The sequence below is a fragment of the Schistocerca nitens genome, chromosome 1 (genome assembly GCF_023898315.1).
Source record: "Schistocerca nitens isolate TAMUIC-IGC-003100 chromosome 1, iqSchNite1.1, whole genome shotgun sequence".
Classification (NCBI taxonomy): domain Eukaryota; kingdom Metazoa; phylum Arthropoda; class Insecta; order Orthoptera; family Acrididae; genus Schistocerca; species Schistocerca nitens.
The window spans coordinates 1,147,737,466-1,147,755,326 of NC_064614.1; the positions used below are offsets into that span (position 1 = coordinate 1,147,737,466).

General features: G+C 38.1%; 1 protein-coding gene across 1 annotated transcript in view; it reads left to right on the top strand.

Moving 5' to 3' along the window:
• LOC126199731 (set1/Ash2 histone methyltransferase complex subunit ASH2-like) overlaps window positions 1–17,861 on the top strand; it is a 102,288-nt gene that overhangs the window by 56,454 nt on the left and 27,973 nt on the right. The window contains exons 7-9 of the mRNA XM_049936648.1: window positions 2,944–3,121; window positions 3,209–3,353; window positions 15,489–15,624. Of these exons, the coding sequence (XP_049792605.1) occupies window positions 2,944–3,121; window positions 3,209–3,353; window positions 15,489–15,624 (459 nt within the window). The remainder of the gene's footprint in view (window positions 1–2,943; window positions 3,122–3,208; window positions 3,354–15,488; window positions 15,625–17,861) is intronic.

The following is a 17,861-nucleotide window of genomic DNA, read 5'->3' on the forward strand; positions in this document are numbered from 1 at the left end:
GCTTCTTAACTATTTATTTTCATGAATAATATGAATCTGTGAATATACAAACAAGTCAGTGATATAATTTGCAGTTTTCTAATCAAAAGTGTGCAAGAGGTTTCTGAACTAGTACTTAATTTACAATATATATGTTGTAGATAGTTATTTGATCATAGATGTTTGTGGATCCTTATTCCAAGGATATTATTAGCATGCAACTTCTCAAGGATGTTATGAAATAGGTCTGCAATTGATACTAGTTGGTGGTTATTGTATATTATGTGTAAGCTATGATATACTTATTCTTCAGTACTGAAATTTTGTTGGAGGCAAAGTGCGTAGCAAATTTATTTAACTATGTAAGTTATCAGAGTAGTGCAGAATGAAACTGTAAACCTGTGCACACCAGGAAACACTAGAATAATAATTTATCATTTTGTCTGTGTAATTTGTATTCATGGTTTCTTTTGCATAGTTCAGCAACTAGTTGAGAGTTTGAGCTAGGTATAAGAAAACTAACAAGAAAAAGTCATATAACTGAATAGACAAAAAAAATCTACTCACCAAGCCATGGCAGGAAGAAACACACAAAAGTTAAGGAAATGTGCAAGCTTTTAGAGCTAGTGACACCTTCTGGCAGTAGCGTTGAAGGGGAAGGAAGACAGGTGAAGGAAAAAGACTAACGAGGTTTAGGATGGGGAGAGTTACAGAAAAGTTCCCAAGGATTCTGGTTCGGGGGAGACATTCTGGGCAGTATGAGAGGGAAAGACTGATCATTGAGGACTGCACCAGATGAGATTTTAAGCTCACAGCTATAAGCTCTCAGAGCCTCAGACCTCATCTACTGCAGTCCCCAACAATCAGTCTTTCCTTCTCATCTGGTCCTGTAAGTCACTCATGACCCAGGAATCTGGGTGATTTTTCCATAATTCTCCAGATTTTCCAAACCTTGCCAATCCTTTTCCTTCATTCCTCTTCCTTTCTCTTCATACCTTCTGATAGAAAAAGGAGCCACTGGCTCCTAAAGCTTACACATTTTCTCAACTCTGATATGTGTTTTCTCCTGCAACTTTTTGCTGAATAGACTTTTTATTAACAAGAAAAACGAATGTTTCTGAAACACAAATTTAGTATTATGATTATTGTGTTCCACATAAATAGTTTCTACTTCCTAATTAATATCTTATATAATTCTTTCTCACAATTTTTTTGACTCCAAAACAATTTGTTTGTTTTAATTATTTCACATATAAATATGTTAAAATGTGCCTATCACAAGTTATCATGGACTTGGGGTGCTGTAACTGAATAGCTACTGTATTTACTCGAATCTAAGCCGCACTTTTTTTCCGGTTTTTGTAATCCAAAAAACCGCCTGCGGCTTAGAATCGAGTGCAAAGCAAGCGGAAGTTCTGAAAAATGTTGATAGGTGCCGCCACAACTAACTTCTGCCATCGAATATATGTAGCGCTACACAAGCATGCTTTGTGGGCACAAAGATAAATACTGGCGCCAAAACCTCAGCATCAGTAAATAAATTTAAAAAAAAAGGTAGAAGACGAGCTTTTTTTTTTCTCCGCCCCGAGTTTTGACCACTGCATTTTCATACATTATCCAACGAAGTAAATACAAATTCCGTGTTGTTCATCTTCGAATGTAGCAGAATTTCAATGTACTACGAAAAGACGACTGGCAAGACTGTTAGGGATGTTTGTCAATATGGCCAACTCTACGTTCCGAGTTTTTTCCTACCTGTGAGAAGAGATGGTTGCTAATAGGAACCTGATGAAATGTGAATCACATGCAGTATTCTCTTCACCATAAGAATAATACGAATATAAACATTTTGCCATGTATTCTTTCGTGTTTGCTGCTATCTCATTTAAATCCTGTCTGCCTAATAAACTACGAAACTAGAGTGAGACAACAGCAAACGCGGAAGAATATACGTATCGTGTCATGTTTATATTCGTATTATTCTTATGCCTAATAGTGATACAGTCAGAAATGAAGCACGGCAACTGACTAGATTTTTAAATCTAAGATGACTAATTTCTGTGCAGAATTTGATGTACTAAAGAAGCGGCTGCAAAGATTTTCAAACGGAGAAAAATTTTCGCTAAACTCTCGTTCAGAACATGGTCTATCATACGCAGTCTATTATTTGGTTCTTGTTGATCATTATCAAAGAAAGCAGCAGTGTAAGTAACAACAAATAGCAGTCTCTTGCCATTGTTTCGCTAATGAGACGATTCCTCTTTTGTTTTTTAAGCGGCGGTAGCGCGCACAAAAGCAAGTCATGCCGCGAGCGGCGACAGGCCGTAAACACGCACTATCAGAATGCGACAAACAATGCATGACACAGTACAGTAATGCATTTTCAGCTTAAAGTGACGTAAACACCTATAACAAAGAAAACGGCACTTATCAGATCAAAGCAAAATAAGCAATCGATTCAAACCAGACGAAGCACGTGAAAAAGGAAGGGTACCCGTATAAATACGGACGGAGCGCCTGACGCATAGCAATGGCTACCTGGTAAAGCTTAACTCCTAAGCTTACGACTCGAACCAAACTACTGTAGCTCTATCGTCTTTCATTCGACCTAAATTGTGTCTCATATTACATTGGACCAACTTTGTTTCGATTTGGAGGTGCGGCCAAAAACTTTTCTCTCTCCTTGAATTTCGAGCCTCAAATTTCAGGTGCGGCTTAGATTCGGGAAATTTTTTTTCCCTTTATTTCGACTCTCATATTTCAGGTGCGGCTTAGATTCGAGTGCGGCTTAGATTCGAGTAAATACGGTATGTAATACTTGTCAACAGACTAAAATCACTACCGGTACTCCATCTGTTATCACTGAAATTATGATGCAACACTCTCCCCTTATCTTTTCTGCATATCAACTTAAATCTACAGTATACATAATTACGAGAAATGTGGATCTCTTTGTTATAACAGGAATTTGATGAGAGCCCTGACTGGGCAGGTAGACCAATACCTGGCTGGTTGTACCGCAGGCTGTGTCCAAGTACAGTCTTACTTGCACTTCATGATCGTGCTCCTCAGTTGCATATTTCTGAAGACAGACTTTCTGTCACTGGTGAGAAGGGATACTCCATGGTTCGTGCCACTCACTGTGAGTTGTTGAGACAATTTACACATTAATTACATTTCTTTTTGACTATATTTGGTAAGTTATTCCTTTCATTTTCTCTGATTGAAGCGGTGAGTCGTGGGACATGGTACTGGGAAGCCACTGTGGAGGAAATGCCTGATGGCTCAGCAACACGTCTGGGGTGGGGACAGGAGTATGGAAATCTGCAAGCACCTTTAGGTTATGATAAGTTTGGATATTCCTGGCGGTCAAGGTATGTAGTTAATTTAGAACTGTCCGAGAAAGATTTTCTGCTAATTTTATTGGAAAGTTCTCATAGCATGTAAACCATAAAATTTAGATTTTCTGCTAAGATGTCTTTTATTGTGCCATCTTAATTATTATGCATTGGAGAGTTACTGTGGTAATACTTTACAAGCTGTTTTTGTTTTTATGTTTACAAGTAGTAAGTACTTTGTACTGGTCTCTGATACCATATTCTATTTTTATCAGATGCCTTTTTATTCATAGTTTTATGACTGTTCATTGAGAGGGAGTGTGTGTGTGTGTGTGAGAGAGAGAGAGAGAGAGAGAGAGAGAGAGAGAGAATGAATTTTATCATATTTCTACCTGGTGCCTATTTATTCATAGTTTTATGACAGTTCATTTACATCTTTAGTTTGTTTTATTATTCTCCTCCTTCATTGCCTTATTTCTCTTTTCCTGCATTTATTGTTTAATTGTTATGCCATAAATAGTGAGAATTTCATGTATTTGCCATTTCTTTTATCTGATTGTGATCTTATTTTGAAGTTCTGCATATTTAATCCTTGTGTTGTTTTTTCCCCCCATCACCAGCTCAATATATCTGTCAGTGACATAGCACCATAAAATACTTCATAACATATACATAATTCATTGAGGAAAAATATGGCATTATGAAATGATTGCATGAAAACAGCACTCAAAGTAATAATGTAATGCATATAATAGAGGGAAATATTCCACGTGGGAAAAATATATCTAAAAACAAAGATGCTGTGACTTACCAAACGAAGTGCTTGCAGATCGATAGACACACAATCTAACACAAACAAACACACAAAATTCAAGCTTTCGCAACAAACTGTTGCCTCATCAGGAAAGAGGGAAGGAGAGGGAAAGACGAAAGGATGTGGGTTTTAAGGGAGAGGGTAAGGAGTCATTCCAATCCCGGGAGCGGAAAGACTTACCTTAGGGGGAAAAAAAGGACAGGTATACACTCGCACACACACACATATGTGTGTGTGTATGATGGATATGTGTGTGTGTGCGAGTGTATACCCGTCCTTTTTTCCCTCTAAGGTAAGTCTTTCCGCTCCCGGGATTGGAATGACTCCTTACCCTCTCCCTTAAAACCCACATCCTTTCGTCTTTCCCTCTCCTTCCCTCTTTCCTGATGAGGCAACAGTTTGTTGTGAAAGCTTGAATTTTGTGTGTGTGTTTGTGTTTGTTTGTGTGTCTGTCGACCTGCCAGCACTTTCATTTGGTAAGTCACATCATCTTTGTTTTTAGATTTATTATCATTTATTTATGACATTGTATTTTGCTTAATTTGTTCATAAATCATTTGGTACACTGAAGATTAAGTGTTATATAGAACAAGTCAAGTGCAACATTAGGCATTGATTGACTGAGTAGGTGCAAGAATACAGATTTAGATGACTGGTTCAAGTAAACAAATGTGCCTCATCCTGATATGAACAGCTTTTGTACTTTGAAAGGTATTTTACAGACATGCAATAGTAATAACAGAATCAAGCAAGCCTAAAACTATCGTAAATAAACCATTCTGCCTGCTGATCCATTTATTTCAGTGAATTATATTCTTATCACATAATTAAGTTGATATAAGTGTTCATTCAGGGAATGGAAGGTGCTTGCAAGCACTCTTAACGTTTTTGATTACTAAGAGTGTGTGAAGTATATGTGCAAACTCCCCACTTCTCTTACACGAGTTGACTTACTTGGGAATGCGCAGCTGATCTTCTTCTCTGGATAGCCGGATTCTGGAATCTCTACAAACTTCTTCTGTGAAGAATGATGCTAGTCACAGGAGCCTTTAAGACACTCTCTCTCTCTCTCTTTCTGAAATAATGAGGTACGCGAAGAATACTTTTCAACAACTATTGGTATATTAGAACTTCCACAAAGAACAAAATTCACACTTGTCACACAAAAAATTGACTTCTAGTAAGTCAGCCGTGTCGTCTCACATTAGAAACAATTAAGTTACATTTACAACAGAATTGACTTTATAACCATGACTCTATTTTACAGGAATCATACACATGTCTTTCCTGTAGCAAGTTCAAGTTAAAAGTTACTAAAAATCTTTTTTCACTCAGTTGTTCTTTAGTCACTAACAATAGTCACAGTTACAAAACATTACAGAATAACACAGAAGTTCCTTGGTGCTGCCATGTGCTTTCATTACGACTTCCATGGACCAACCGACAAGTACTTGTTGGTGCTGTTCGACCGCCTTGTCTACCGTCTCCATACGACAAACTTCAAACCTGCACATGCAGACAGGTGATGCGCAGTAGATAAGGTTCCTTTCTCCCACTCATATCTAAAATATCATGTGTTCAAGATGGTGGAAGGCTGAGTGATTCTAGAATTTGCATGGAAATTCTTGAAACACTGCAGCAGAAACTTCAACTTGAGTTTGAAATATTTTGGTGTACCTCTGACAGCTTTTAACTCCTATGGGAGCCTAATGGAAATGAATGTTACAGGGTTCTGCATATTTTCTTCAATAGTAGTTAAAGATGCGTTTACAGCATGATGATTATTCCTCCAACTTGTGCTCACTGAATGGACACTGCTGTTCCTTTTTAACAAGTTGCTATCTTGTGAGAAAGTAGATGTGATTTAAGGGCTTCCAACTTGTTAAATAGAAGCTTACATTGTGTGATGACATTTCAGTGCTTATGATACTGAGTCAAATTTACGAAGAGCTGAGACCACCTATCAGTATGATGTTGCTACCCACTTTGATGTGGGTATATGCACTGATTTGGTTGCAACTTCTTCTGGCAGAAGGGTTGAAGGGGAAGGATGAGGGGTGAAGGAAAAGGACTGGAGAAGTTTAGGAAAAGGGTTAGATTTTGGAAAAGTCAGCAAGAACCGCAAGTGAGGGGAGACTTATCGGATGGGATGAGAGGGCAAAACTGATTGTTGGGGACTGCACCAGACGAGATTTGAAAACCAGGTTGTCAAATCTCATCTGGTGCAGTCTGTGACAAGGCCCTGGAAGTAGACAACATTCCATTAGAACTACTGATAGCCATGGGAGAGCCAGCCCTGACAAAACTCTTACCATCTGGCGAGCAAGATGTATGAGATGAGCGGAATACCCTCAGACTTCTAGAAGAATATAATAATTCCAATCACAAAGAAAGCAGGTGTTAACAGGTGTGAAAATTACTGAACTATCAGTTTAATAAGTCACGGCTGCAAAATATTAACACAAATTCTTTACAGAAAAATGGAAAAATTGGTAGAAGCTAACCTCAGGGAAGATCAGTTTGGATTCCATAGAAAAGTCGGAACACGTGAGGCAATACTGACCCTACGACTTATCTTAGAAGATAGATTAAGGAAAGGCAAACCTACGTTTCTAGCATTTGTAGACTTAGAAAAAGCTTTTGACAGTGTTGGCTGGAATACTCTCTTTCAAATTCTGAAGGTGGCAGAGGGAAAATACAGGCAAAAGGCTATTTACAATTTGTACAGAAACCAGATGGCAGTTATAAGAGTCGAGGGGCATGAAAGGGAAGCAGTGGTTGGGAAGGGAGTAAGACAGGGTTGTAGCCTATCCCTGATGTTATTCAATCTGTATTTTGAGCAAGTAGTAAAGGAAACAAAAGAAAAAGTCGGAGTAGGAATTAAAATCCATGGAGAAGAAATAAAAACTTTGAGGTTTGCCGATGACATTGTAATTCTGTCAGAGACAAAAAAGGACCTGGAAGAGCAGTTGAACGGAATGGACAGTGTCTTCAAAGGCGGGTAGAAGATGAACATCAACAAAAGCAAAATAGCAAAATGAGGATACTGGAATGTAGTCAAATTAAATCATGTGATGCTGGGGGAATTAGATTAAGAAATGAGACACTGAAAGTAGTAGATGAGTTTTGCTATTTGGGGAGCAAAATAACTGATGATGGTTGAAGTAGAGAGGATATAAAATGTAGGCTGGCTGTGGCAAGGAAAGTGTTTCTGAAGAAGAGAAATTTGTTAACATTGCGTATAGATTATCAGGAAGTCTTTTCTGAAAGTATTTGTGTGAAGTGTAGCCATGAATGGAAGTGAAACCTGGACGATAAATAGTTTAGATAAGAAGAGAGTAAAGCTTTCGAATTGCAGTGCTACAGAAGAATCCTGAAGATTAGATGGGTAGAGCACAAAATGAATGAGGAAGTGCTGAATAGAATTGGGAAGAAGAGAAATTTATGGCACAATTTGACTAGAAGAAGGGATCAGTTTGTAGGATACTTTCTGAGGCATCGAGGGATCACCAATTTAGTATTGGAGGTCAGCATGGAGGATAAAAATCATAGAGGGAGATCAAGAGATGAATACTCTAAGCAGATGCAGAAGGATGTAGGTTGCAGCATTACTTGGAGATGAAGAACCTTGCACAGAATAGAGTAGCATGGAGAGCTGCATCAAACCACTCTCTGGACTGAAGACCACAACAACAACAACAACAACAACAGAGAGCAGTTAATTAATAAGCAGTCAAATCTGAATATTCCACAGGGCACACATATAGCATTGTTAAATACAAAATAAATTGTACACCAGCATTCCAGTTTTAACACTGTGCAGGACGTGATTGTTCATAACTTGAGAAATTATAGTGGATGTCCTGCAGATGAGATTGATGACATCCTCAAGCTCCTCGGTACTGTACTCAGCTACAAGTATCGTACCTACATTCAGAAGCATGGCCTGGCTGCGGGCTTCCCATTGTAATATTGTGTTTCTAATATATTTATGATTATGCCTGAAAGTGATATTGGTACTCTGGTTCCCACCTATGTTAGTAAAATTGTACTATGGTGCAGATCTGTTGATGACCTGTTTCTTCTGTTCTGAGGTGGAATGCTTTGATTTTATTGATAAATTAATGCCGTACATGAAAAGGTGCAATTTACCATAGAACACAATGAGAGAGTATGACTGCTTTACTCAGATTTAAAAATTTCTGTACAGGATACAGCGATTGAGTATGACATTTTTAGAAAGGTTGCAAAGACAGATACTGCTATACACTACCATTGTGATCACCCCCTTGCGTACAAGATGGCAACTTTAGGTCAATGTTGTATCACCTTCACAGTGTACCCTTGTTGAAGGAGGCACATGATCAAGAATTTCAGTATATTCTACACTTTGCACATGTAATCGATAAGACTCTGATGATACAATGAATATTAACAATGGTACTGTGTAAAAAAGAAATCACTAGGAATATACAGAGGTCAAATGGTAATAAATCACACTACAGAGGGTGGACAAAGGGGAAGACGAGTGCCTGAGTTACCATAAGATACCATACTTCGGCACAATTTCACAAAAAGTAGGCAAAAAAATTAAGGACAAAAAGATAAAGTCAGTGTTTCTTATCCCAAGGAATCTTGGTCAAAAACCTGTAAATACAGAAAGGTAGCCTGTGAAAAGTACGATACTACTGGTTTATATTGCATCAGTTGCAAAAAATTTCCCCGCTAGATATGTGGGGCTGTGGAACACCAGTGTCTGAGGAATTCAAAGTCTACTTTAAGTTGCCACTTACATGATTCTGGCTATCCCATAACATGCTAATAATTTAAAAGTCCTACACAGAGAAGTAAAGGGCCAGACCTTAAAGATTCTGGAAGGGACTGAAATTATGCAGAATCTAAAACTATGCCCCCAACACACCTTTAACAGTCACATGGTGTTAACACATTACAATATACAGTTGAACTCTGATTGCTTTTCAAGGACATAATGTCATAGTTATTTGATTGCTTGGTTAGTGATCCTGGCCTTGTTGCTGTATGCTCATTTTTCTTGTCTATTTGCTTTTAATGATTTTTACACTGAAATATTTTATAGTTTATATAATTATGCAGTGTAATGAGGACCTCAATCATTCCCATGATATTTGGATTTGTAGCAAAATACTTGTAACTTTCATTGTTTCGTGAATGGTGATGCTAACGCCCTCCATGACGTGTGTGAGCACACTATCAGTATAGCCCAGTACGACAAGGCAGATGGAGGGTTGCTGACCACCACTTCCTTATATAAAGTGATTTTTCTTAACCATTGGTTTTCAACTTTGAAAGCTGCAAGCTGTTTTCTCTTGTTTTCTCAGTTTGCTCTATTTATTGTAATTAAATGTGCATTTAACATGCCAGTTTTTCAGCTGGTCAGTTTGAACTATGACATCCTGCTTATTGCAGGTAGCAGTATTTAATTTTGAGAAGTTTGAGTCCCTCTCCTTCAGTGCTTAAATGTTTTACTGACATCTGTACAACTGAAGATGTGATTTTAAATCACGAATTTGGTCGTGTTCCTGTAAAGGTTCGTATACAGCTGAAAGCAGTTCATTTCATAAACAGATTAATTTTTGTAGATCATGGTTTAACAGAATTGATAGCCCCCAAAAGTTCTCCAGAGATTATCCAAAAATATGTTTTCATCTTTTTCATTTTTAAATTTTTAATAAAAGTTGAAAACAAGATAAAACTAGTATTTGCCTCATTTAGAACACTTCTTATGTATTTTAATGGCTTCCAACAACATTATGAAATGTATTACTACACAAACAATCACAGCTTTTTAAATAACAGTCAGGCATGGACAGAATAAAATTTGACATTAGTGAAGAGGATAAAAAGTTAAAAATGTTTGTAGACCTCAGAAACATATAATCAGTTTCTGTCATTGCTCCCTATTACTAGACACATTTATTTTTTCCCCTCAGTCATATGGCAGCTTTCCACTTATGCAAAATTGTTATTTAATTTGCTTCCATATTTTAATATTCCATGTTACTGATAGTTTCTCTTTTCTGCTGTCTTACACTAGTGATTTTTTATTCATACTGTCTCATCTAAATCCTACAGTACCTATTCTGCTGTGGTATTTGCCATTACATTTCTGATTTCAACACTGTTTGCTGTAGATGCGATAAATGAGTTTATTGAAAAAATTACTTCATCACTAGATAGGAAAGCGAAAGTCGCAGGAATATTCTGTGTTCTTACAAAAGCATTCGACTCTGTAAATCATGTTCTGATGCTTTTCAAACTCAACAGGTATGGAACAAGGGATATGGCTTTGAAATGGTTTGAATCATATCTCTTGGAGAGGAAAGAAAGGGCAGTAATCACTTCAAATGGAACAGATTACTTCTCAGAGTGTAAAACTGTATCACAAGATGTGCGTTGGACCCATTTTATACCTGTTCCATGCAAATGACTGGCCTCTTGATATAAATACTCATTTAAACTTGTTTGCAGATGATACTTTTGCCCTAATTGAAAATGAAAATTTTGACAATACCACAGAGAGTCACAAATACATTAAGTAGCTTGGAAACATAGTTCTGTCTAAATGGTTTAAGGCTAAACATTTCAAAAACCCAAGTGATGAGTTTTAAAACCAAACAGTTAAAAACTGAAGAAATCTGTACCACCCACAACAATCAAAAAATGGAAGAACTTGATTCAGTCAGGTTCCTTGGTATAAACTTAGATAGAACTTTGAGTTGGAAATCTCATATATAGAATATCTAGCAAATAAATTAAACAGCCTTGCATTTGCAATGGAAATTTTAGCCTGTGCCACTGATATGGTCACCAGAAAAATAGATAACTATAGCTACTTTGAGTCTGTTATTCAATATGGCATAATTTTTTGGAGAAACTTGGGAAACGTTACACAAATTTTAAAGTTGCATAAAAGAATCATTCGCAACATGTGCTCTGCACAGCCGAGGGTATCATGTCGATCATTATTTAAAGACCTAAAAATATTAACTGTACCCTCTTTATACATGTTTGAGGTGGTTCTTTTCCTATGCAGCAGAACTGATCTATTAAAAAAATCATTTTGAACACTCATACAACAAATGACTTCTTTATGCTCTCCCCACATCACTTAAACTGTGTGCTCAGGCTCCTCAGTATATACCGTATTTACTCGAATCCAAGCCGCACCTGAAAAATGAGACTCGAAATCAAGGAAAAAAAATTTTCCTGAATCTAAGCTGCACCTGAAATTTGAGACTCGAAATTCAAGGGGAGAAAAAGTTTTAGGCCGCATCGCCAAATCGAAACAAATTTGGTCCATTCTAATATGAGACACAATTTAGGTCGAATGAATAACGATACAGCTACAGTAGTTTGGTTCGAGTCATAAGCTTAGAAGTTAAGGTTTACCAGGTAGCCATTGCTATGTGTCAGGCGCTCCGTCCATATTTATGTGGGTACCCTTCCTTTTTCACGTGCTTCGTCTGGTTTGAATTGATTGCTTACTTTTCTTTGATTTGATAAGCGCCGTTTTCTTTATTATAGGTGTTTACGTCACTCTAAGCTGAAAATGCATTACAGTACTGTGTCATGCATTGTTTGTCGCATTCTGATAGTGTGTGTTTACGGCCTGTCGCCGCTCGCGGCATGGCTTGCTTTTGTGCGCACTACCGCCACTTACAATTAAAAAAAAAAAAAAAAAAAAAAAAAAAAAATAGAGGAATGGTCTCATTAGCAAAACAATGGCAAGAGACTGCTATTTGTTGTAACTTACACTGCTGCTTTCTTTGATAATGATCAACAAGAACCAAATAATAGACTGCATATGATAGATGATGTTCTGAACGAGAGTTAGGGAAAATTTTTCTCCATTTGAAAATCTTTGCAGGCATCTCTTTAGTACATTATATTCTGCACAGAAATTAGAGTCATCTTAGATTTAAAAATCTAGTCAATTGCCGTGCTTCATTTCTGACTGTATCACTATTAGGAATAAGAATATTATGAATATAAACATGACGTGATATACATATTCTTCCGCATTTGCTGTTGTCTCACTCAGGTTTCGTAGTTTATTAGGCAGACAGGATTTAAATGAGATAGCAGCAAACACAAAACAATACATGGCCAAATGTTTATGTTCGTATTGTTCTTATGGTGAAGAGAATACTGCATGTGATTCACAATTCATAAAAGTTCCTATTAGCAACCATCTCTTCTCACAGGCAGGAAAAAATTCAGAACATAGAGTTGGCCATATTGACAAACATACCAAACAGTCTTGCCAGTCGGATTTTCGTAGTACATTGAAATGCTGCTACATTTGAAGATGAACAATATGGAATTTGTATTTACTTCGTTGGATAATGTACCAAAATGCGGTGGTCGAAACTAGGGGCGGAGGAAAAAAGCTCGTCTTCCACCTTTTTGTAAATTTATTTACTGACACAGAAGTTTTGGTGCCAGAATTTATCTTTGTGACTACAAAGCATGCCTGTGTGGCACTACATATATTCGACAACAGAAGTTAGTTTTGGCGGCACCCACCAACATTTTTCAGAACTTCCGCTTGCTTTGCACTCAATTCTAAGCCGCAGGCAGTTTTTTGGATTACAAAAACCGGAAAAAAAGTGCGGCTTAGATTCGAGTAAATACGGTAGCCATGAAAATTCACAATACAATAAAAGAGTGTGACATAATGAATAGTTACATGATTTTTTAATTGAGCGATGTTACTACTCAGTGGAAGATTTCATGAAGGATGAAGTGATACTTTGAGCTGGACTCCTAAAATGGAATAAAAATTTATGATAGTAATGGTACACTCCTGGAAATTGAAATAAGAACACCGTGAATTCATTGTCCCAGGAAGGGGAAACTTTATTGACACATTCCTGGGGTCAGATACATCACATGATCACACTGACAGAACCACAGGCACATAGACACAGGCAACAGAGCATGCACAATGTCGGCACTAGTACAGTGTATATCCACCTTTCGCAGCAATGCAGGCTGCTATTCTCCCATGGAGACGATCGTAGAGATGCTGGATGTAGTCCTGTGGAACGGCTTGCCATGCCATTTCCACCTGGCACCTCAGTTGGACCAGCGTTCGTGCTGGACGTGCAGACCGCGTGAGACGACGCTTCATCCAGTCCCAAACATGCTCAATGGGGGACAGATCCGGAGATCTTGCTGGCCAGGGTAGTTGACTTACACCTTCTAGAGCACGTTGGGTGGCACGGGATACATGCGGACGTGCATTGTCCTGTTGGAACAGCAAGTTCCCTTGCCGGTCTAGGAATGGTAGAATGATGGGTTCGATGACGGTTTGGATGTACCGTGCACTATTCAGTGTCCCCTCGACGATCACCAGTGGTGTACGGCCAGTGTAGGAGATCGCTCCCCACACCACGATGCCGGGTGTTGGCCCTGTGTGCCTCGGTCGTATGCAGTCCTGATTGTGGCGCTCACCTGCACGGCGCCAAACACGCATACGACCATCATTGGCACCAAGGCAGAAGCGACTCTCATCGCTGAAGACAACACGTCTCCATTCGTCCCTCCATTCACGCCTGTCGCGACACCACTGGAGGTGGGCTACACGATGTTGGGGCGTGAGCGGAAGACGGCCTAACGGTGTGCGGGACCGTAGCCCAGCTTCATGGAGACGGTTGCGAATGGTCCTTGCCGATACCCCAGGAGCAACAGTGTCCCTAATTTGCTGGGAAGTGGCGGTGCGGTCCCCTACGGCACTGCTAGGATCCTACGGTCTTGGCGTGCATCCGTGCGTCGCTGCGGTCCGGTCCCAGGTCGACGGGCACGTGCACCTTCCGCCGACCACTGGCGACAACATCGATGTACTGTGGAGACCTCACGCCCCACGTGTTGAGCAATTCGGCGGTACGTCCATCCGGCCTCCCGCATGCCCACTATACGCCCTCGCTCAAAGTCCGTCAACTGCACATACGGTTCACGTCCACGCTGTCGCGGCATGCTACCAGTGTTAAAGACTGCGATGGAGCTCCATATGCCACGGCAAACTGGCTGACACTGACGGCGGCGGTGCACAAATGCTGCGCAGCTAGCGCCATTCGACAGCCAACACCGCGGTTCCTGGTGTGTCCGCTGTGCCGTGCGTGTGATCATTGCTTGTACAGCCCTCTCGCAGTGTCCGGAGCAAGTATGGTGGGTCTGACACACCGGTGTCAATGTGTTCTTTTTTCCATTTCCAGGGGTGTAGATGTAAATATTATAAGTTTGACAAATTTTAAATTAGTAAATTCTCCACAAAGTATTATTGCACGTGTGACAAATTTTCAATTAAGCAATTGTAACCTTGACATGTCTCCTGTACATCAGACATATGTTCTGAAATTGTACACATTATGAGATGAATAAAACACATTTCACATTTTCTGTATGCCTACTTAATTAGAAATTTTCATAAGACTTCACAGGATCTGTCTTTTATTCTCAGTTTCTTGCACACTCTGTGGAAACATACGCTGCAGAGAAAGTAGTATGTAAAATGCAGGAGATCTTCTCCACCTGCAGAGGCAGGATAGGTGTACTTGTTTGTGTGGGGAGCCACCCAGTAACTGCAACATGTAAAAGAAGTGTACAATGTATATAAGACACACCCTACCACAATGTGCTGTTTACTTGCATTGAATTGCATTGCTGTTGAGGTAGGTGTGTCATGTTAGATGTGTTAAATGGAAGGTGACTGGGAGGAAATGAATGACAAGAAGCAACAGCCTGTCCAAGGGGCACTCCTCTTTGGGCTTTGCGTTTCACATTTTATCTGTATGTCTTTCATTCATAGGGAAGGTGGCAGTTATGCTCTATTTCAACTGTTGTCATTATTTAAGTGATATTTGTCAGATCTTCTATCCAAATAGCTAAGCGGGAGATTTAGGTGTTCAATTGTTGCTTGTTCATAATGTTTCTCTGTAAAGCATTCAGCCAGCCAATTATGTCTGATGTATATCTCAGTCTTTTGTTTACTTTTGTTACCGTCTGTGTTTATTCAACAATAGCACTATCAGTTTTGAAGTTCAGATGACTTTGCATGAGTGAACTGGATGTAACAGTGGAAGTAGGAGAGGGAGTTCATGACTTTTGTTGAAAGTGATTCTCAATTATTACTGTATGTAGCTTTTAATTATTTTAACTACATTTATTTCAATGTTTTTAACATAGGCCCCAACACAGTCCTTCTCATTGGTGTGTATAATATGTAATGTGTGTGTGTTACAATTAAAACAATAAATTGAAACATCTTTGGTGTCTTAGAAATACTATATTTAAGTTTTTGCACATCTTGACAGGAAGGGTACACGATTTCATGAGTGTCGTGGTAAACACTACAGTCCTGCTTATGGAGAAGGTGATGTGCTTGGATTCATGATTGTTTTACCCGACTCAAATGAAGTAAATCATTTACCTCAGCCCTACAAAGATAGAGTGAGTAACAGAAATTCTTTTGTATTGAAGTTAACGTTTTCTACATATGGTACCTTGTTCATTTACCTCAGCTCTACAAAGATAGAGTGAGTAACAGAAATTCTTTTGTATTGAAATTAATGTTTTCTGCATATGGTACGTTGTTCATCAGTACTATATAATGAAAAATTGATTTTATCAATAAAAGAATGTTACGTTCAACTTTGTGATTGATAATAAAAGAAATGAAGATGTAACGTCACGACATTAGCAAGTGATAACATTACTGTGGGCAGTTCTAGCAATTCATGTTTAATTTTGTAGATTTTGTTTTTAATCTTTATATTTGTTATGGATCATTTCAGATTGTCATAATGTTTGGCTTACCACAGTGTGATACAGTTACAATCTTAAAGAGATTGACACTCAGCATGGCATATGTAGGCCAAGTAATGCTGTATTTCTGTGTACTACACCATTTTTGTTTAGCATTCCTAGCATTCATCGTGTTACTTTGCAGGTCAAAAGAAGGAAGAGGAATATTAAGCAGCTCATTCCATTCTTGTGCAGTTTTTACCATTTGTCATTTTGGAAATTGCAATCACTGTTATTCATTGTAGTGAAATAGTTCCAACGGAGGAGTCACAATACCTTTACCGTATTCGAAATAATTTCTTCTGGGCTAGAAATCTGTTTAAATGACTTGGCATTTTTTTGTTCACTTAAATCACTGCAGGAAATATCAGGACAAGTCTTCAGATAATTTTGTTAAATTTTCAGATCAAGATAAATGTGTTCTCTCCAATGACATTGTTTTTAATTATGTGTAATATTAATACCATGTTTGTTGTTAGTGAATTGTGATCTTCACTGATTTATCAATACCTTATATAATTCCCGTTGACTGACGTTAACCGTGTCTTCATAAAATACACCAAATAATAATTGTCTGGTTCGCATGAAAGGACTGAAAGTGTCTTGTTAGCACAAATTTTTTGTACTAAACCAATCTCAGCTTAAATTTATGATAACAGTTTGATAATGATAATAATTAAAAATAACAAAAGAGTTAGAACAAGAGAAAGTATGAAAGCTTGCTAGATTTGTCTCCCTAAACTTCTTATCAAACAGTGTTTCCAAGTATCTTAAGCAAATAGGTACACTCGTAATCATATGCCTTCAGCTGTGTCTTAGTAGAAAATTTTCTGACAAAAAATAAATAGAAATAAAAGAAGGATACAAAATGGAAAATCTGTGTGTAAATATGAAGAACTCTTATTTTTTACATAATTGACAATGCTGATATACAAATGAAAAACTAAACATTTAATCTAAAAATTTAGTCAGTGATTAATTTCTAATATTAATGTTGATGGCCTGTTTTGTGAATTGTGTTTTATTTGTCTCATAACATATATAATCTAAATAATTTGGTTCAGGTACAGGAGACACATCAAACTGTGGTAAAATTTCACCATAAACAAAGAGCTGCTGATGTTAACAAACAGCATCACAATAATAATAATACAGCATTGTTATACACACATGCAATAAAATCTAACACTTAATTACCCCTTGCTCAAATGATCATTTCATCCTCTATGAATTCTTCTATTGAATTGTAGCATTTCTCTCACAGAATCTTGTTTTTAAAATTTCTGGCTTTGTATTAAATATGTATTTGCCTGTTAACTTCTTGTATATTGTCATTCCCATATACTGTGGAGTCCGTGCATTTAATTTCAACCAGTGTGTGGTTAGCATAAAATTATTTTTTATTTCTTGTGTTATATGTTTGGTTAAAATTATTCTCCTCAAATAATTTTTGTTTGCTATGTAGGAAGATTATAATTTCATAAATGTACATGGAGGGAACAGTTAGGATGGGTGACAAGACTTGTTTACTGTGTGGTATACCAAGCGAGGTGGTGCAGTGGTTAGCACACTGGATGATGGTTCAATTCCACATCAGCCAACATGCTATAGGTTTTCCGTGATTTCCCTAAATCGCTTCAGGCAAATGCCGGGATGGTTCCTTTGAAAGGGCATGGCCGACTTCCTTCCTGGAGACCAGTGATCTCACAGTTTGGTCTCCTCCCCCAAATCAACTCGACCCAACCCTGTGTAGTACACATGTACCAGATAGTTTTCTTTTGCGGTTTCAGTATTTGAAATGCACCACTTGAACTTCCCCAGAAAATTATCCTGTATCTAATGGCAGATTCAAAATAACTATGATAAACAATTTTTCGTATACT